This window comes from Taudactylus pleione, unplaced genomic scaffold, assembly GCF_031769625.1.
Source record: "Taudactylus pleione unplaced genomic scaffold, aTauple2 ptg001296l, whole genome shotgun sequence".
Classification (NCBI taxonomy): domain Eukaryota; kingdom Metazoa; phylum Chordata; class Amphibia; order Anura; family Myobatrachidae; genus Taudactylus; species Taudactylus pleione.
This window is the reverse complement of record NW_028285696.1, coordinates 837,911-859,815: the sequence shown is the minus strand read 5'-3', so window position 1 is coordinate 859,815 and position 21,905 is coordinate 837,911. Positions and strand designations below refer to the sequence as shown.

General features: G+C 45.3%; 1 protein-coding gene across 1 annotated transcript in view; it reads left to right on the top strand.

Moving 5' to 3' along the window:
• Window positions 1–21,905, top strand: part of LOC148443351 (solute carrier organic anion transporter family member 1A2-like) — a 93,918-nt gene that overhangs the window by 12,862 nt on the left and 59,151 nt on the right. Inside the window, exons 3-11 of the mRNA XM_088462940.1 lie at window positions 4,532–4,673; window positions 5,424–5,556; window positions 7,450–7,556; window positions 8,139–8,288; window positions 12,483–12,581; window positions 13,206–13,433; window positions 16,496–16,660; window positions 17,992–18,187; window positions 20,235–20,397. Of these exons, the coding sequence (XP_088319066.1) occupies window positions 4,532–4,673; window positions 5,424–5,556; window positions 7,450–7,556; window positions 8,139–8,288; window positions 12,483–12,581; window positions 13,206–13,433; window positions 16,496–16,660; window positions 17,992–18,187; window positions 20,235–20,397 (1,383 nt within the window). The remainder of the gene's footprint in view (window positions 1–4,531; window positions 4,674–5,423; window positions 5,557–7,449; window positions 7,557–8,138; window positions 8,289–12,482; window positions 12,582–13,205; window positions 13,434–16,495; window positions 16,661–17,991; window positions 18,188–20,234; window positions 20,398–21,905) is intronic.

Sequence of the window (21,905 nt, the reverse complement as noted above, 5' to 3'; positions counted from 1 at the left end):
TATTTCCTGGTATGGTAACACCTAATGTAATACATAATATATCTATAATGCTGGTGGGGGCAGTATTTCCTGGTATGGTAACATCTAATGTAATACATAATATATCTATAATGCTGGTGGGGGCAGTATTTCCTGGTATGGTAACATCTAATGTAATACATAATATATCTATAATGCTGGTGGGGGCAGTATTTCCTGGTATAGTAACTACTAATGTAATACATAATATATCTATAATGCTGGTGGGGGCAGTATTTCCTGGAATGGTAACACCTAATGTAATATATAATATATCTATAATGCTGGTGGGGGCAGTATTTCCTGGTATGGTAACGCCTAATGTAATACATAATATATCTATAATGCTGGTGGGGGCAGTATTTCCTGGTATAGTAACTACTAATGTAATATATAATATATCTATAATGCTGGTGGGGGCAGTATTTCCTGGTATGGTAACGCCTAATGTAATACATAATATATCTATAATGCTGGTGGGGGCAGTATTTCCTGGTATGGTAACACCTAATGTAATACATAATATATCTATAATGCTGGTGGGGGCAGTATTTCCTGGTATGGTAACACCTAATGTAATACATAATATATTTATAATGCTGGTGGGGGCAGTATTTCCTGGTATAGTAATGCCTAATGTAATACATAATATATCTATAATGCTGGTGGGGGCAGTATTTCCTGGTATGGTAACACCTAATGTAATACATAATATATCTATAATGCTGGTGGGGGCAGTATTTCCTGGTATGGTAACACCTAATGTAATACATAATATATCTATAATGCTGGTGGGGGCAGTATTTCCTGGTATAGTAACTACTAATGTAATACATAATATATCTATAATGCTGGTGGGGGCAGTATTTCCTGGTATGGTAACACCTAATGTAATACATAATATATCTATAATGCTGGTGGGGGCAGTATTTCCTGGTATGGTAATGCCTAATGTAATACATAATATATCTATAATGCTGGTGGGGGCAGTATTTCCTGGTATGGTAACGCCTAATGTAAGATATAATATATCTATAATGCTGGTGGGGGCAGTATTTCCTGGTAAAGTAACACCTAATGTAATACATAATATATCTATAATGCTGGTGGGGGCAGTATTTCCTGGTATGGTAACACCTAATGTAATACATAATATATTTATAATGCTGGTGGGGGGGCAGAATTTCCTGGTATGGTAACGCCTAATGTAATACATAATATATCTAAAATGCTGGTGGGGGCAGTATTTCCTGGTAAAGTAACACCTAATGTAATACATAATATATCTATAATGCTGGTGGGGGCAGTATTTCCTGGTATAGTAACACCTAATGTAATACATAATATATCTATAATGCTGGTGGGGGCAGTATTTCCTGGTATAGTAACACCTAATGTAATACATAATATATTTATAATGCAGAATTTCCTGGTATGGTAACACCTAATGTAATACATAATATATTTATAATGCTGGTGGGGGGGCAGAATTTCCTGGTATGGTAACGCCTAATGCCATAGCACCAATCTTTGCACTCCCCATGTATTTCTGTGCTGCAACTCCATTGATTTATTACTGATACTGTCTGCCTGAGAGAGAGGTACGTATTATTTTGTGCTCTTAGGACACCAGGCGCACGTATTGGTTCAGATTCCTAGTGCAATTTTGGGATGTTTGGCCACATGGATGCTACATCACATATTGCTGTAATTCAGCCTATAAACTGCATCTAGATAGAGAAAGAAATGTTCAGGACATGAGTGTGGAACTATGGGAAGATATTGTGGAATAATAAGTAGTCCCCAAGGTATATAGAAGTACAGTGTTAGACCTGGCTCATGGTCACATAACAACAGGTCACTTAGGTATAGATAAAACTACTGAGAGAATTTACAGATATTTTTCTGGCCCGGGGTCCATAAAGAGGTATCTGAATATTGTGCATCTTGCCCTGAATGTCAGTATCATGCTCCACATTTTAGAAGTCCACTTGTCCGTTACCAATTATAGAGGTTCCTTTTGAGAGACTAACTATGGATTTAGTTGGACCTCTAATATATTTTGGTGATAATGGATTAAACTACCAGATACCCGGAAAAGATACCATTGCGCAATACGTCAACAGAGACCTCTGCTATAGATCTAGTACATGTCTTTAGCAGATTGGGAATTCCTAAGAAACTCCTGACTGATCAGGGTTCCCCGTTTATGTAAAAAATAATGGCAGAGTTGTATCACCTGTTTAAAATTAGTCAGCTAAGAACCTCTGTGTATCACCCCCAGACTGATGGTTTAGTGGAGAGATTTAATAAAACTTTAAATTACATGCTAAAGAAAGAGGTGGATAAAGATGGAAGAGATTGGGATTATTTGCTACTTTATTTACTGGCCATCCTCTATAGGGTTTTCACCTTTTCATTTGTTGTACTGGAGGCACCCAAAAGGTTTGCTGGACATTGCAAAGGAGACATGGGAGGGGCAATCCAGTGCTCTTCCCAAAACCTGACAGGAGTTTGCATTTCTGCAATGATTTCCATAAGTTGAATAATGCGTCGGCATTCTTTGCCTACCCAATGAGTTGGGTGGATGAACTTATTGAAAGACTAGGAACAGCAAGGTACTTAACTGCTCTAGACTTAACAAAAGGGTATTGCCAAGTGATATTAACAGATAATGAAAGGACAGCTTCTTCTGCACCAGAGATATTGTTCCAATACAAGATGTTGCCTTTGAGTTACATGAGGCACCAGCCACCTTTCAAAGGATGATGGATACAATTCTAAGGCCCCATAGACAGTATGATGCTACCTATCTGGATGATGTAGTCATCTGTAGTCCTGACTGGCAGTCTCACTTACCCAAAGTACAAGCAGTATTGGACTCCATCCATAAGACAGGATAGACAGCCAACCCAAAAAATGTTGCCTAGGGATGGAGGAAGTAAAGTTTCTTGGATAGACCATCGGCAGAGGTTTGATAAAGCCCCAACTTAATAGAATTGAGGCAATACAATATTGCCCATGACCCCTAAATAAGAAACAGGTGAGAGATTTCTTAGGAATCATGGGGTATTATAGGAGATTTATACCAAATTGTGCCATCATTGCTGTCCCACTGAAGGACTGCAGGAGCAAACAGAATGTTTTGGTTCAATGGAATCCTGAAGCATTAAAGGCTTTTCAGGAGTTGAAGGTAACACTGTGCACCCAACCAGTTCTGATGACACCTGACTTTAAAAGTGAATTTGTGGTGCAGGCTGATGTGTCGGATGTAGGAATAGGAGTGGTCCTGTCCCAGAGCAAAGAGGGTGAAGAGCATCCTCTTATTTATGTAAGTAGAAAGTTTAATGTACCTGAAAGTAACTATGCCACTGTGGAAAAAGAAGCATTGGCCATGAAAAGGGCATTAGAAATTCTCAGGTACTACCTGCTGGGAAGAAAATTCAGGTTGATTACCAATCATGCCCCCTAAAATGAATGTCTAAGAATAAAGAAAGCAATGGTAGAATCTTGGCATTACAAAACTATACATTTTCATTGCAGCACAGGCCAGGAAGCCAACTGGCCAATGCAGATGTATGGTCTCATGTTTCTAGTTTCGCGGCTGCAGTTGTTTCAGACCACAGGTCGAAACAAAGGGGAGGGGGGAATATGTGACTAAAGCAGTGGTAAAGTTATACATGGGAGATATTTTGTAGTTGTCATAGGTTTCTGACCTATATGTATTAAAACCCCAGGAAAATGTCTGTGATTGCAAAACAAACTTGCTAAATGTTTAGCCTTTAGCAAAAGTCAGTTAATGGTTACTGGGGTTATGGATGGAGAGTGAAGGTGGGCTCCATCCATTAGACCCATTTCAGGTCTTCAGTCTGAGAACAGGCTAATTAGTACCTTGCACCTGTGAAAGGCTGATAAAGGTGTGTCAGGGCAGAGGCGCTTCAAGAGAGGAGGGGTCCTGTGTGCTGGCTACAATCGGGTCCCCTCCTCTCCTGAGGAAACAGGCAGTAGGCCTGTTAAGAGACATTGTGATTAACTGTAAGTACTGTGCATATGCCTATGTTTGTGGTAGGGTCATTAGGTCCTACCACTTATGAGAGAAAGAACCTTTGTGTTTTTTTAGAGCCCAGAGGGGTTAGGATTTTGTTTTATGTTTTCTTTTACTGTACAATAAACTAGCTTTGGCTAATAGTAATTACAGGCCATGCAGGGTTGCACTTACACATAGATAAGCCTATTACCAGGGAGAGGGCGTGCGCATTGATAATGATGACGGCCAGACATATGGTGTGATCACTTAGATGCGTACAACTCAGAATACAGGCAAATATCCGCATTGTTTTTCTTGTGGGCATCCCGCAATGCCATGCTGTCTCTTAAGGTACGGGCAATGGTGTAACTCATCTCCAGAGCCATTGAGCCGTCTGTAATGGTGGTAGGGCCACAATCGCCTGCAGGATGTGTTTAATTTTTCGGCTGATAGAGTACATACAACTTTCTTGTACTGTAATTCCAGGTGTTCATTTTCGCCATGTCCTTCGCCTATATCACCAAAAACCTGGCATTCTCCTACGCTCGGAGTATGATCACTCAGATAGAAAGAAGGTTCAACATTCCCTCCTCTCTCGTTGGGGTCATTGATTCAAGCTTTGATATCGGTAAGGTATATAATGGGATTATTACTGGTTACACCAGTGGTGTGGTCCAGGACCCCCAAATGATAGATGTACTCAGGGTGCCCCAGATAGATATTCTAGCAAACCTTTTACTTGGTTCTCCTTACTTGGCTACATAAATGACTGTCAGCTATACCCACCAGTACACCTTAGAGAGGAGACCCCAGAAGTACGCTTCAGAGAGGAGAACCCAGCAGTATGCCTGTCTCCTTCATCAACAGGCATTAGCCCCTTGCTGGCTAACACAGTGCGAGTTGCTGAAAATCATTTTGACTGCAGTAACTTTACATTTTTGGATATAGCTCACCATACCTACAAACACCTTCACAGGTAAAATCCAGACCACCTGAACACACCCACTGCACACCCAGTCAGGCCCACTTTTTGTGAAAAATTCTATTTCAGTGCAAGACCATTTCTATGTCCTCAAATCAGGACCTGGAGGGTGTGGATTGTGACATTGCCATATTATCCATAATTAGGTTGTAATCATCACAGTCTGGTTCATGTTTCACAGATACATAAGATGCTGGAGGTTATTATGATGGTGCTGTGATGATATACTGTACAGGATAAGAGACCTAGAGACTGGTCGTAGTAATATGTGGGGATGTTCTACACGACCGGTAGGGAACGAAGATCCTTCAAAGATAACTATACACTAATGCCTCACTTGTAACATTACGGCTCGCTCAGTATATTCTGTATATTTTGTTCCTTTCTTTGTATTAGGGAACATTTTGGCGATCACAATTGTCAGCTACTTTGGTGCAAAGTTACATCGTCCCCGGATGATAAGCATTGGATGCCTGGTCATGTTCCTGGGGAGCTGTATAACTGCGTTACCCCATTTCATCATGAGACGGTAAGATCAGCAATAATGATACACATTCATTACTCACAGAGTAGATAATACTTCATGCTTTTCATTTAGGCCTTTAGAAGATCCAGGCAGAGTTGTTAATCTATTACCACACAGATCAGCTCTGCCCTTCTCATTGGATGGAGCTAGACAGCGGCTCTGTGTCCTATGTAAGAGCAATGACAATACACATACAGTATACTCCTGAGTGACATAAAGGCCACAGGGCGGGATGCAGGAAAGGGAGAAATGCATTTGTCATATGCACCAAGCCCCGGAATGCGATGCATTCTGGGGCTTGATTGCGGTGGGTAATGCCATCTTCCTGATGGCATTACCCATGGCCTATGAGCTTCTCTCTGCAGAGTGCTGATAGATACTGGAGAGGCTTCTGGGTCATAGACCTGGAAGTCCCTCCATCATAAAGGGCCGCTAATATTGTCACTAGAATGAGCCCAGAGTCTATAGCGCATGCTAATTACCATAGGCCATGCCCCCTAAGTGCCGTTATTTGGGGGCGTGCACACATGGCACGGCTCCCATGTAACATCAGGCTGGGGGAGAGTCCAGCACTTCGTCACTAGCTGGGCTTCACCCAGCCTTCTCCCGGCACTGAATGGATGCCGCGTGCATGCACGCAGCATCCATTCAGCTACTCCGGGGTCCGGCACCACCGCACAGCTGTGGCAGTGGGGGTGCCCAACATCCCCATTTGACCACCCGCAGACCACTTTGGCTCACGGGTGGGACAGTGCTGTCCCACTGAAATTGGGTTGTTGGGTGGGGGTGCGCCCTCTATGGGGTGGCGCTCCTGTTCGACAGCTGTGGTCGCACACCCCAAGAGCAAGCCCTGGTAGTTATCATGCCCTATACTAGGCACCATGGTAGTAGGTGGCATGCCCTATACTAGGCACTCTGGTAGTAGGTGGCATGCCCTATACTAGGCACCATGGTAGTAGATGGCATGACCTATAGTAGGCACTCTGGTAGTAGGTGGCATGCCCAATACTAGGCACCATGGTAGTAGATGGCATGCCCTATAGTAGGCACTCTGGTGTAGGTGGCATGCCCTATACTAGGCACCATGGTAGTAGATGGCATGCCCTATAGTAGGCACCATGGTAGTAGATGGCATGCCCTATACTAGGCTCCATGGTAGTAGGTGGCATCCCCTATACTAGGTACTCTGGTAGTAGGTGGCAAGCTCTATACTAGGCACTCTGGTAGTAGGTAGCATGCCCTATACTAGGCACTCTGGTAGTAGGTACCATGCCCTATACTAGGCACTCTGGTAGTAGATGGCATGCCCTATACTAGGCACTCTTGTAGTAGGTAGCATGCCCTATACTAGGTACTCTTGTAGTAGGTGGCATCCCCTATACTAGGTACTCTGGTAGTAGGTGACATGCCCTATACTAGGTACTCTGGTAGTAGATGGCATGCCCTATACTAGGCACTCTTGTAGTAGGTAGCGCACCCTATACTAGGCACTCTGGTAGTAGGAATCATGCCCTATACTAGGCACCATGGTATTATAGTAGGTTAGAGAGATTCCTATGAAGATGAATGTGGGACTCAGGAGAGGAAAGCGGCTGTTTGCCTGGAGTGATCCATCTCCTGAAGTAACTGGACCTGGTGTATGGATGTGCTGGGTGACGGCGGGTTGTGATTGATCAGTCACAGTATCTGTTTAGGCTCTTCCACCTCTCTCACATATTCCCTGGGAACTAAAGAACGCTCAATCTGTTGAATACTGCTGGTGACAAAATCAACTAATAGGGAGATAAAACGATGAGTATATGCAACAAGAGATTAATTATAATTACCATTGAACAGTCCCTATTGGGGATAACTGTCGCTCCACCATAATGTGATATTATTGTCCTTATCACACAGCTACCAGTATGACAGAGCCACACCACGCACATTACAGAACCTGACATCTCACGCTCACTTGTGTATGGCAGATCAGAGCCACGTCGGAGACCACGAGTTTTCAGAAGGTGCACTTTTTTATTTTCCATGTCTCTGCTCTTCGTCAGCTCCAGAATGAACTGGCAAAGCTGGGTCACAAATATCCAGTTGCATCAAAGCCATTCTTCCCGCTGGCGGCCTGTACTGCCAGGCGGTGTCATATCAGCCAATGTTTTATTCATATATTGCGGTGATGACTGATTTTCTGTTTATCGCTGCTTATTAAGAGGGGCCTATTAGAAATGTGGATAAAAGTTCAGTCTGATTTTGAGAGAGGAGATAGAGACTGACTTCATGTAACCTAGAGATAACCCTGGGACTGGCTCAGTTATTCTCTCAGGGGGGATTTAATCCCTAGTAATGTGGCACCAGACATCATCGCCATGTGGGACTGCGCTCATTAGCGTCTATTACAGTAGACAATCTTGGCTAATTTTTCTACGCTCCTCTATAGGGTGTGAGTAGTAATTAGCAGATAGTGGTTGCAAAGCTCCTTTGCCCAACCATTCTGGCGGCACTTTCAAGCGATTGGGCAGAATTAAGTTCCTCCCCTCTGTGTCATTGCTTTCTAACTAGCACTTAACCACTGAGCCACCTCTCTCCCTGTACAGAATGCACAGCTGAATCCTCAGAGTCCTTGATGTGGATATTTGTTCTCGCTGGGAATATTCTACAAGGAATTGGAGAAACCGCCATTGAGCCACTCGGGTTGTCTTACATCGATGACTTTGCAAAAGTGGAAAATTCTCCATTTTACATTGGTAACTAATATATATTCAGCCCTAGCAAGCATCTGCTTGTGATTGAGTGAATGTCATATGATGTAATCAGAAATTACCCAGAAGACATTGCAAATTCAGCGCAGCTAATTATGTGATTAGTAAATGATGTCTCAGTGGGAAGAATCTGTGACCTGAAGGACAAGTACTGAGCCTACTTCATTTTTAATAAATAAACTAATTATCAATAGAAATTTGCGGTTCGTTTTCCGTGTAATCAAAAAACACACCCGTGCTTAGTGGTTCCGAGTCGAACAAAGCCCCAACTCGGTTGTGCTGCCAAGCTCGGATCCCAAAAGGTAAAACATCATCTTCACATCATTGGATCTCGCGTACTTTGATTTGCATATTAATGTCCCTCCCCCGTGATCAGGCGCCATTTCACACATGACACCGGAAGGAGAGGATATAGGAGTGGGCTGCAGCACTAAAAAAACTATTAGGAGCTATTAAAGGGCACTGTAGAGGCAGTGGGAACTGTGGGCTGCAGCACTGTGAAACACTGTATTGTATGTTAAGGGCCAGGCACTAAAATACACAATTACGAGCATTGTGTTAAATGAGCACTGTGTCATTTAAAAAAACACATACAGTACAGGCACTGTGCTAAAAAATATTAAATTTAAAAGTGTTGTGTATTCAGGCACTGTGTTAAAAAATAATACAATTAGGGTGCCCTTACTGGGAGTGCCGTGAGGCACTTTGTTAAAAAATTAAACTAAAACACTGTGTTGTGTGTTCATGCACTGTTAAAAAATAACATCATCAGAATGTGTTTACTAGGAGCGCTGTGAAGCTGTGAAGTGTTGTGTGTTCAGGCACTGGGTTAAAAAATTTTAAAAATAAATCTGTTGTGTGTTCAGGCGCTGTTAAAAAATAATGTCATTAGGCTGCCATTACCAGTACTGCTGTGAGTCAATATGGATCAGTTGATAGAAGGGCAGGAACAGCACACCAGTACTAGTGCTGCAGCCGCTGCCAGTCATGATAGTACTTCAACATCTACTAAAGCCAGTGGTCATGGGGAAAGAAGGTTTAAGAAAAAGCACCTGAAATCTAACAATATTTCACAATGTTAAAAAAAAAATCCCCTCTAATAATAAAGGGAAAATGTACTGCCAAAAAAACGTAAAATTGCCAACATTGACACCTTAACCATGACTAAATCTGATAGAGATGGAATGGTTATTTTTAACGACAATGTACAATTAGCATGTCACACAGTGCTTTTAAATATTGGGAGGAAAAAAAGGGAATTTGGAGCCCCTTGTACAAATTAGCTTTGCTTTACTTAAGCTGCCCACCCTCCAGTGTGTACTCTGAGTGTTTAGCACAGCCAGGAACCTTGTGAGCAATCTGCATAGAAGGCTACTTCCTCAAAAAATGAACTCCAAATTCTATGAGGAAGACCTTTACCGCCAATTACAACAAAGTACAGAGACTTCTATAATGGTGGATTCCTGTGGGGATGAGCTAATATTGTGTCGTGATTATAATTACACTGATGAGGGTGAGGATGATAATGACATCTTTCAACTGTAGAGATGATTAACAATACTGTTAGCAGCCTAGAGCCAATTGGAAGCTTGTTTTGTGGGGGCCCAAACAAACCAAGCACTTCAGCCACAAAAGTGGCACTCCCTGTCACTGAAGTTCTTAGTTTGTTAAACTGTGCATGTCCTTTTTCATATACAACATAAGGGTGGTTGGGAGGGCTCAAGGACAATTCCATCATGAACCACTTTTCTCTTCATTGTACTTTACTAGGGTATTGTTGACGATCTTCTGGTTTGCAAGGCCCATTTCTATATCTTTTCTTTATAGTTGTAACTGCTTCTCTGTTCACATAATCATTAATCAATCAAGTCAATCAATTGCATGCTCTACCTGGCTTCCACGCTGCAGCCTTTGGCCAATATGGGTGAAAACAATATTGTGAGCTGTGAGGTGGTCAAAATTGACTGGAAATTACTGGAAATTAATGTTATCGATGTTAATAATACTGTAGTAACAAAAACAGACCCAAATTACATGATTTTAGCTGTTTTTATACATTTAAAAAAAAATCCACATCCAAAACACTTGAGGGTGGTTTTGGCAAAATCAAAACAAAAACACGATGATGATTTAGAACCAAAACCAAAACACGGTGGTTGTGCGCAGACACTCGTGTTTTGGGTTTGGTTCTAAATCTTCATAGTGTTTTGATTTTGGATCTGGATTTCTTTAAAAATTTATTTGTTTTCACCAATTTTGGCCAAATGCTGCAGTGAGCTGACTGGCTAAACTAAGCAACAGAGCAGTGGCACAATCACACAGCAGTTTAAAACAAGAACATAGCACATATAGGAAATGTCGTGGCACTGCAGTGGCAGACAGGATGGTTGTTTAATAAACTATATGATTTGAAGATTATATAAAGATTACATGATTTGATGATAGTGCTCTGTATGTGGAGAGGCTGCAGGAATTGAAGCCTATATGCCTGGATGGGAAGCAGGTGATGGGTTGCCTTGCAAGAGACAGAAAACATCAGCAATGCCCCAGTAAAAAAAACAGATTATTATATTATAAGCAGCCTACAAATCAAACACATTATTGGCAAAGCCCAAAACGAAAAGAAAAGTGGTGCATTATGTAATTGTCCTTGGGATTTTCCTCCCTCCCTTATGTTGTATATTAAAACAGATATGCACAGTTTAACAAACCAAGCACTTCAGCAGCATGGACTGCCACTTTGTGGCTGAAGTGATTGGTTTGTTTTCCCCCACAAAAAAAAAAAACTTCTTAGTATTTTGGTTAAACCAAGCTACCAATGGGCTTAGAGCAGCTAACAGTGTTGGAACATTTGGAAGATGTCATTATCACCTTGATCATCACACTCCTCACTGTTGTTAATATTATTATAACACAATATTAGCTTATCCCCACTGGAATCCACCATTACAGAAGAAGTCTCTGTTTGCTGGTGGCAAAGGTTTTCCCCAAAGAATTTGGAGTTCATTTTGATGAACATCAGTTTTTCCACAATTTGTGAAAGTAGCCTCCTACGCCAATTGCTCACAAGGTTCCCAGTTGTGCTAAACACACTTTCCGAGTACACACTGGAGGGTGGGCAGCTTAAGTAAACCAAAAGCACGTTTGTATAAAGGGGCTCAAAATTGGCTTTTTTTCCTCCCAGTATTCAAAGGGACTGTGTGAGATGCTACAGTAATTTGTACATTGTCAGTATAGTAATCCTCCACCATTCTGTTGATGCTTACTGGATCACATAGTCGTCTCATGTGCCATTGAAGCAGACAACTTGCTTGCAAGGAGCTTTTTGCATCTCTTAGGATCTGTGTCATTAGGAAATAAAGACATGACATAGGACTTAAACCTAGGATCAAGCATGGTTGCCAAAATGTACTGATCCAATTGCAAGATATTGAGAACTCCTGGAGGAGGCAGCCAAGATGTTGGCAAGTGTGACATAATACTATTTGCAGAATGATACTGTTGCCTGTTTGCAGAGCACTGCATTGCAGTGGCTAGCTAGTGCATCTGACAAACACACAAATGCCCACAGTCACCCTTCCTACACACTATAGCGTCCTAATAATATATAAGCACCTATAGCCCACACCCTCTCTCTACACTCTCCTGTGTGAAATGGTGCCTGACCACTAGGGGGGAACTCTTATATGGAATCCAAAATCATAGACCATAGGAGCGACCACCATGACCGGTTGTGATGGTGCTCGCAAATGCAGCAAGGAGATGTTTGACACCTCCTTCTGCATTTGCATTAAGATGGGTGGAATTGTGCAGCTGCTTGTGCGCATCTCTGCAATTCCGTCTATCTCTAAATGACGCCCTGAGTCCATACTGTCTCAAACAGAGCAGCTCTGAGTGAATTCGCAGTGGCTGACTGGCATGCCCAGAAAACAGACACTGCATTTATCTGGCCACTCCCTGTTCCTCCTCCAAACGCTGACTAACTGCCACTCACTTCTCTGTGTGCGCATAATCACAATTCAATTACTGTGCATGCAAATTGCAGTATTGGTGTATCTGCAATGGCAACTCATCACTCCACTGTGTAAAACATCAGCATTGCACATATCTGGGTAACCGGCACTTTGTGTAACCGGTGATATAACCTTGTGTCTGAGTACAATCTCTCCTTTCCCTCAGGAATAGTACAAACTCTGTCCATCGTAGGCCCTCTCCTGGGATCGCTCATGGCCGCCTTCTTCGCACAGCTCTATGTTGACTTTGGCTTCGTAAATCTGGGTAATACACAACAATACTTCTATGGTTTCTGCATTGTCAGTGTGAGAGATTTCTGTTAGCTGTAATCTGAGATGAGGTTTCTTGCATCACTCCTCACCAGACCACGGTGTGCGGGACACTCTGTGATCCAATCACTCGTCTGTCACCCAGGGGCCCAAGCATTAGCTGCTGGCATATCGCGTCTGGCCATAGGTGTGGCCCTTTAGCCAGAACTGTCTGTCATGGTACTGGAGCCTGCAGAACATGCAGCAGGAGTATTATCGGGAGGGGGCAGATTATTAGTATATAGTGAGGAGATGGGTTTTGAGTCAGCACCTGAAGCATTGGTGGCATTGGGGGAGAGTCTGGTCAGGCAGGTTAGTGATTTCAATAAGTAGGGAGCAGCTCAGGAGAAGTCCTGGTAACAGAAGTGAGAGGTGGTTAGCAGAGAGGAGGAGAGGTGCGGGTCACAGGCAGAACGGAGAGGGCAGAACATATAATTGGTCACTATGGGGAATACGATCCTACTAGTAAATAACATGAGCCAGGGATAGCTCTGGGGTCCGGGCAGTGATCAGTAACACATGTCTCTATGATCTTGTCTCCCTTATAATTATTCTCACTCCTTTATCTCTGTCCCTGCAGATGAGGTGACACTAAGTATGAATGACACCCGATGGGTTGGTGCCTGGTGGATCGGATATTTGGCCAGTGGGGTCCTGAGTCTGTTGGCTGCCATCCCCTTCTGGTTTATCCCCAAGAATCTGCCCAAAGAGGGTCAGGAGAACCAGCCTGAGCTGAGAGAGATGCTGAGGCCGGAGATAGGAGATAACAGGGAGGGGGAAGCTGAGAAAACAGACGTTAAAGTACAAGGTGGGTGCAATCTGTGCCGTTATCACCGGGCACCCAGGGTACAGGGCACAGTACCACCTCACATGAGCAATATCCTGGTTACTAAGTATAACACCCCTCTGGTACACACCTTTCAGTGAAGTCCTATACAGGTGGTGCCCACTTACTGTTGCAACAACTCCTCTTACTGTCTCTGTCTAACTTCTGGCACTGCCTCCACCTGAGCCTGGACAGGCCACAGGGGTAATGACCTGGTCTTCCATTCACCAGAGATCGGCTCAGGAAACCTCTGCCCCAACACCACCGACCATTTGTGCTCAACAAGTAAAAACAACACAAAGTTTGTTGCCAAAACTACCGTGGTTGAGTTATTAAATATAGGTCGGTTTTCCTTTTTCGTGCGATTTTCCATCAGTTTTGCAAACCGACCAAATAGTTAATTTACTAAAAGTCAAAACAGACGAAAAACTTACCAAACAATAGACCTGCCTGAGGCAGCCGAGTTTGGGAAAAGCCCTGCACTTGATGTAAAATAAAGAGATAAAATAATTAGCACCTCAGCCTGGGCGATATGTGAAAATAATGGTGTTCCCCAAATTTTCCTATAACCAGCACCAGGCTGAACCAGCCAGGGGCTGATGCTTTAGGAGGGGGACACAGTGTCCCCTGCCATCACCATACCTCCCAACTTTTGTACTCTTCGAAGCGCCCAAAAATGGGGCAGGGCTTCACTGGAAGGAGCGTGACCTCTCTGAAACCCCCGTTTATGTCACTATAGGGGGGCATGCCCAGCACTTTCCGAGATGCTGGGCAGCCCCCAGGCTCTTCTGCACACCAGCTGCTCTGCTATGTGCTCTCCCCAACTTCTTCCCCACCACGGGACACTGCGGCCCACAGGTGGGACAGCGGGACAGTACCAGAAAAATGGGACTGTCCCATTGAATTCAGGACAGTTGGGAGATATGCATCACATTAACCAACCCCAAACTAGTCAGCCCGGGGCTGGAAAACCTCTGAAAGTGGGGATCTCATCAAAATATGGGGTCTCCCCATCAAGAGGAACTATCGGGTGGTGGTGGGTTCTGGGTTAATTTAATAATAATAAAATAGTAAATACTATTGTTTGTTGCACATGGACTTCAAGTCCCAGGGATTGTGCCAGGACATTAAGGGCTCGCTGGCATCTGTAGTCCACCTTTACGAAAATATGAAAAGAACCCCAGGACATTTACACACCGACTGAATTCATATTTTATTGAAAAAAAATCTATTAAGCAAATATCCATACTCACCAAACTCTGGGGGTCTCCTCTTCCCTCCATGTGGGCATCTATAGGTCTTTGGAAAATAAAAAAAATAAAACCTATCCCCCAATGACACCCGAAATGAAGTGTTTATCCCTGGTCACTCCATCAGAGTCAGTGGGGAGGCACTGATTGACTGACAGCGTATGGCTGCTGTGGCAGTGTCCGCTCTCAGCCAATCAGCGATGGTCACCATGGTGATCTTTGGGCTGAAACTAGGATATCTGTCACCCGGGACAAGGCAGTCATTTTGCGCCCCCTCCCTTCCCGTACCTGGATTTTGTCCTTGCTCCTCCATAAGGCAGTGCACTAGTCAGACGTCCCTGGTATAGTGACTTACATTATTCCACACACCATAACGCCCATTACACATTATGCCACACACTGTAATGCCTATTACCAAAGTGCCACTTACATATTTGCCCCTTACACCATTTTATGCCCCACAGTAAGGCTTCTAATTACGTTTAAATTACCTGCTCGTTGACAGGGGTCTTATGCTCGTTGCATCACTAACACTTGAGAAGGGATTTGCTACTCTGATCATTTCAGGGTGGAGACTGGGAGGTGGCCTATGTTAATTGTATAATGGAGCCATTGCATGGGCGTATTAGGGGCGTGTTATGCGAGTGTTAGGGGCATGTTATGCGAGTGTCAGGGGCGTGTTATGGGTGTGTCAGGAGTGTGTTATGGGCATGTCAGGGACGTTTTATGTAAGTGTCAGGGGCGTGTTATGGAATGTCATAGGTGTGTCATTTTATGGGAGTTTAATGGGATGCTATGGGCATGTCATGGGAGTGCCATGGGCGTGTTATGGGAGTGCCATGGGCGTGTTATGGGAGTGCCATGGGTTTGTTATGGGAGTGTTAGGGGCGTGTTATGGGAGTGGCAGGGGTGTGTTATGGGAGTGGCAGGGGTGTGTTATGGGAGTGTCAGGGGCTGTCATGGGCATGTTATGGGAGTATCAGGGGTATGTTATGGGAGTGTCAGAGGTGTGTTATGGGAGTGTCAGGGGCATGTTATGGGAGTGTCATGGGTCTGTTATGGGAGTGTCAGGGGCGTGTTATGGGAGTGTCAGGGGCGTGTTATGGGAGTGTCAGGGGCATGTTAGGGGAGTGTCTGGGTTGTGTTAGGGGAGTGTCAGGGGCGTGTTAGGGGAGTGTCAGAGGTGTGTTATGGGAGTGTCAGGGGCATGTTATGGGAGTGTCATGGGTGTGTTATGGGAGTGTCAGGGGTGTGTTATGGGAGTGTCAGGGGTGTGTTATGGGAGTGTCAGGGGCGTGTTACGGGAGTGTCAGGGGCATGTTAGGGGAGTGTCTGGGTTGTGTTAGGGGAGTGTCATGGGTGTGTCTGGAAACATTGCTGCACTGCCAATCGCAAATCCAATGCTTCAGAGGCCATGTTTCTTTTATAAAGAGAGTCGCTAGAGATAGACGCGAGGCTGCCGCAAATGTCCATGGTGCAAATAAATCCAGAAGTGAATGTAAATAAAGGCCATCACATAGATGGGGCGAGGCAGTGGGCAAGATGGCAAAGCAATGGGTGATCCTTGGCGCGTCTTGGAAGTGGTCTGGAGGGAGCGTAAAACAACACTTGTCTCGTGGTCGTGTAATGGGAGATTGGAGCGTTTCCTCGCAATAAGCAGGGAGCGAAAATTGTACTTGTGGACTAATTTTACTACATACTCCCCATAATGCTGTATGTATGACAATGCGCAATGTGCCCAAGGACACGGAGACACGATATGGGCAATAATCTCTGTCTCCTCTCGTGTTGCAGGATTCCTCGTCCTCCTAAAGGATCTCTTGAAGAATAAGGTCTATATGTTGTTTTTGCTGGTAACGTTCCTTCAGTTCAGTGCGTTTGTGGGATTCATGTCATTCACTCCCAAATTTTTGGAGCAGCAGTACGGTATATCGGCATCGGAAGCCATCTTTTTAATAGGTGCGTATAATATCACAAAGTCGCTCAGGATGATCCGGCACCAGATATCCAGATATATTCCATATACAGTACCTGTATAAAGTCACATCCCCACCGCGACACCTAGGGGTGGGAGAGTGCACTGCCAGAACCTGCAGGAGTAGTTGGGTGGGTAGAAGCTCAGGGACGTTGCTTTTATGGTCCACTCAGCACCCATCCAAGTGGGAGAATCTCTGTACTGCGCACTGTAAAGGTCCAAACTTTCATCACCCCCTTTCAGTTAGAAAACAACGTCCAGTTCTTTTCCTAGAAGGGATTTGCTATTTCCAGTTATTTCAAGGTGGAGACTGGGAGGTGACCCAAGTTGATCGTATAAAGGAGCCATGGGATGGGCACGTGTTATAGGAGTGTCAAGGGCGTGTTAGGGGAGTGTCACGGGCATATTAAGGGAGTGTCAGGGTCATATCAGGGGCATGTTATGGGAGTGTCAGGGGTGTGTTATGGGAGTGTCAGGGGTGTGTTATGGGAGTGTCAGGGGCGTGTTATGGGAGTGTCAGGGGCATGTTATGAGAGTGTCAGGGGCGTGTTATGGGAGTGTCAGGGGCGTGTTATGGGAGTGTCAGAGGCGTGTTAGGGGAGTGTCAAGGATGTGTTAGGGGAGTGTCAGGGATGTGTTAGGGGAGTGTCAGGGGTGTGTTAGGGGAGTGTCAGGGGCATGTTAGGGGAGTGTCAGGGGCGTGTTAGGGGAGTATCAGGGGCATGTTAGGGGAGTGTCAGGGGCATATCAGGGGCATGTTATGGGAGTGTCAGGGGTTTGTTATGGGAGTATCAGGGGCGTGTTATGGGAGTGTCAGGGGCATGTTATGGGAGTGTCAGGGGCGTGTTATGGGAGTGTCAGGGGCATGTTAGGGGAGTGTCAGGGGCATGTTAGGGGAGTGTCAGGGGCATGTTATGAGAGTGTCAGAGGCGTGTTAGGGGAGTGTCAGTGTCAGGGGTGTGTTATGGGAGTGTCAGGGGCGTGTCAGGGGAGTGTCAGGGGCATGTCAGGGGAGTGTCAGGGGCGTGTTAGGGGAGTGTCAGGGGTGTGTTAGGGGAGTGTCAGTGGTGTGTCAGGGGTGTGTTATGGGAGTGTCAGGGGTGTGTTATGGGAGTGTCAGGGGTGTGTCTGGAAACACTGCTGCGTTCCCAATCACAAATCCATTGTTTCAGAGGCCCCATCCACCCTCTTACCAGACACTCACTCAGTAGCCATCTCTACTTGCCAGTGATGGAGGAGCCGGTGTGACCGCTCTCAGCGTTATGTCGCCGATTACCCACAGGTTGCATGATTATGCTTTGTCTTCTCTCCGCAGGGGTGTACAGTCTGCCCATCGTAGCTGTCGGCTATTTCCTTGGGGGCTTCTTCATGAAGAGATATAAGATCACAACACTGATGGCAGCGAGGATGGGATTTTGTATGTCAATAACGGAATACGCGCTGTATCTCCTGGCCTTCGCCATGGCGTGTAAGAACTCAGCTGTAGCCGGCCTGACTGTTTCATATGACGGGTAGGAGCTTGCAGGATAATGCGCGGCCTGTAGTAGTAAAGAAGGAATTAACCTGTAATAAATTAGTTGCTGTGAAGATAAAACCAGCAAGTGATATATATATACTGGTGTCCCCCAATTATACCAAAAATGTACATTTAAAAAGATAAAATTGCGATTCTGATAAAGATGTCTTGAATCACCTTTATTACTCCCACCGCAAACACGTCACACATACAGCATTACATATCACATAGACAACACGTAAAACACAGTGATCATCAACATACCGTACAGAGATACCAGTGTTCATCTACATACCGCAGAGACACCAGTGATCATTAACATACCGTACAGAGGGCCTGATTCAGACCCGCTCGCGAGCGCAGAGCGCTCGCAAGCGGGTCGATGGTCCCCCACTGCCCATGCGCGAGACCCGGCCAGCAACGGGTGCTCCGTCTGGGTCTCGCACCAAAGCGGGGCAGCTGTCGATTGTGATTGACAGCTTGCCCCATTTTGAAGGCGGGCAGGGGGGTGGCTGGCCAAATGGAGGCGTTCCCGAAGGTACGCCTGATGTCAGACGAGTGATGTCAGTGGGTGAGCTTCCGGCTCTATTAGAGCCGAAAGCTCACTGGGGCTTGCGGGAAGGAGACCCTGCCACAAGGGTCTCATCGCAAGCCGCGATGGTCGTGACCATAGCAACCATCACCTGGCAGCTCGCTAAAGGTGTGGGTGGTCACCCACAGCTTAGCGAGCGGCCAGGAGGCAGTCTTTAAAAGAAAACAAGGACGACCTGATTCAGAGCGAGCACTCTCAAAGAGCGTCCGGCTTTGAATCAGGCCCAGAGACCCCAGCGATCATCTACATACTGTACACAGACACCAGTGATCATCTATATACTGTACAGAGACCCCAGCGATCATCTACATACCGTACAAAGACCCCAGTGATCATCTACATACCATACAGAGACACCGGTGATCACCAACATACTGTACAGAGACCCCAGTGATCATCTACATACTGTACAGAGACACCGGTGATCATCTACATACCGTACAGAGACACCAGCGATCATCTATATACTGTACAGAGACACCAGTGATCATCTACATACTGTACACAGACACCAGTAATCATCTACATACTGTACACAGACACCAGTGATCATCTACATACCAATCTTCTACATACCGTACAGAGACACCAGTGATCATCTACATACTGTACAGAGACACCAGCGATCATCTATATACTGTACAGAGACACCAGTGATCATCTACATACCAATCTTCTACATACCGTACAGAGACACCAGTGATCATCTACATACTGTACAGAGACACCAGCGATCATCTATATACTGTACAGAGACACCAGTGATCATCTACATACTGTACAGAGATACCAGTGATCATCTATATACTGTACAGAGACACCAGTGATCATCTACATACTGTACACAGACACCAGTGATCATCTACATACCGATCTTCTACATATCGTACAGAGACACCAGTGATCATCTACATACCGTACAGAGACACCAGCGATCATCTATATACTGTACAGAGACACCAGTGATCATCTATATACCGTACAGAGATACCAGCGATCATCTATATACTGTACAGAGACACCAGTGATCATCTACATACTGTACACAGACACCAGTGATCATCTACATACCGATCTTCTACATACCGTACAGAGACACCAGTGATCATCTACATACCATACAGAGACACCAGTGATCACCAACGTGCCGCACACTGGGCCTGATTCAGACCCGCTCGCAAGCGCTTGAGCGCTCTCGTCTGGCTCTGAACCAGGGCCAGAGACCCCAGCGATCATCTACGTACTGTACACAGACACTAGTGATCATCTACATACCATACAGTGACACCAGTGATCATCTACATACTGTATGGAGACCCCTAGTAATCACTTACATATAAACATCTGTATTTTATATTGGGTGGGAGAGCAGATTTTATATTATAATCAGAGACATTTTGTGGTAATGTTTGTGTGACATTATAGTGATAAAATATGTGTTTTATCTCAGTGTTGAGCAGGAGTCCTACGTGGGCAACTTATCCGCTGACTGTAACATGAACTGCGGCTGTGCGACTGACGTGTGGGACCCCGTGTGTGGGGATAACGGGGTGGCCTATGTTTCCGCCTGTTTAGCCGGCTGCTCATCTACTACCGGAAGCGGGCACAATGTGGTAAGCACAAGCCGTAGTCCGGTGCATGCCGGGAATGTTATAGCATCTGGATATTGGTCCTAATGGCTACAAAACGCCCCGAATGTCGCAGAGACGCCGCTATAGACTGTAACATGAGGAGAGATTGGGTCAGGATGAGATACAACTGTGCAATATGGGGAAACACAACTAAATCTATCCACTCATGGGACATTCTGTGCCCTATTTACAGCACAATGGGCTGCATTCAGCATAAGCTACTCTGGGGTCTATATGGGACTGAACGGTAATTTTATATCTGTCAATAGAAAACTACTGCTCCAGTGACTCCTGATCCGAGAGGGTAGCGACATATGGGAACTCGTACTGCGTGTAGATCAGGGCGACATATATGAGCTAATTACCATTATTGTATTTACAGTCATGTCATCCCCCTATAATGACGTGTTACATGTGTAGATCATGGGCAGAGTAGATGTGTACCAGGAATAAGTCAGCGTATGTAGCAGCGTTCCTGTCACAGGAGGCTGATAATAACAACGCACAGATGGAGTGTACTACATTACCTTACACACATTAGGGGCCTGATTCTGAGGCTCACGCAGCGCCGATATTCACGCCAATGGTCGATGTTTGTTATAGTCCGCACGTGTTTCAGAAGCCGTGCGGCACATGTGACCTAACAGTATCCGCACAAAGTCGTAGTTGCGATTGACATGCACGGCCTCGGAAAGGTAATGGAAATGTTTAGTGCATTCCTCGGCATCTGCTATGCGGACGCGCAAAGATGCACCATCTTAAGGGCGTGTTATGGGAGGGTCACAGGCATGATGGGAGGGTCATGGGCATATTATGGGAGGGCACAGGCGTGTTATGGGAAGGTCACAGGCATGATGGGAGGGTGATGGGCGTGTTACAGGAGTGATTGCAGACTCATGGCCTGATTCAGCGGTGCACAAATCTGCACATGCGCCGTACAGGTCCTGCGTGTTCAGAGCGGCAGTGGACTGTCAGTGATTGACAGTCTGATGACGCTTGTGGGCAGCAATAGGCTCTATTTACCGAACTGGAGGCATGTCGCCAACATTGGTGGGGGGAGGGAAGAGGCCAGGATCGTCATCGGGTGACGGAGTCTTCCTGGCCTCTTTCTCTCTTCTGCGGCGGATGGCTTGTGTGACTCCATGGGTCACTTATCCGGCCGATGTTCTCGCACATTATACTGATACTGTACAACACAGCTCAGATAAATAATACACACAGGGGGCGGGACGCTGCGTTACCATAACTGCAAGAACGGAATTGTAAAGCTGCTTGTGTGCGGCTTGTGTGCTGCTTGTGTGCTGCTTGTGTGCTGCTTGTGTGCGGCTTGTGTGCTGCTTGTGTGCTGCTTGTGTGCTGCTTGTATGGTGCTTGTGTGCTGCTTGTGTCCTGCTTGTGTGCTGCTTGTGTCCTGCTTGTGTGCTGCTTGTGTGCGGCTTGTGTGCTGCTTGTGTGCGGCTTGTGTGCTGCTTGTGTCCTGCTTGTATGGT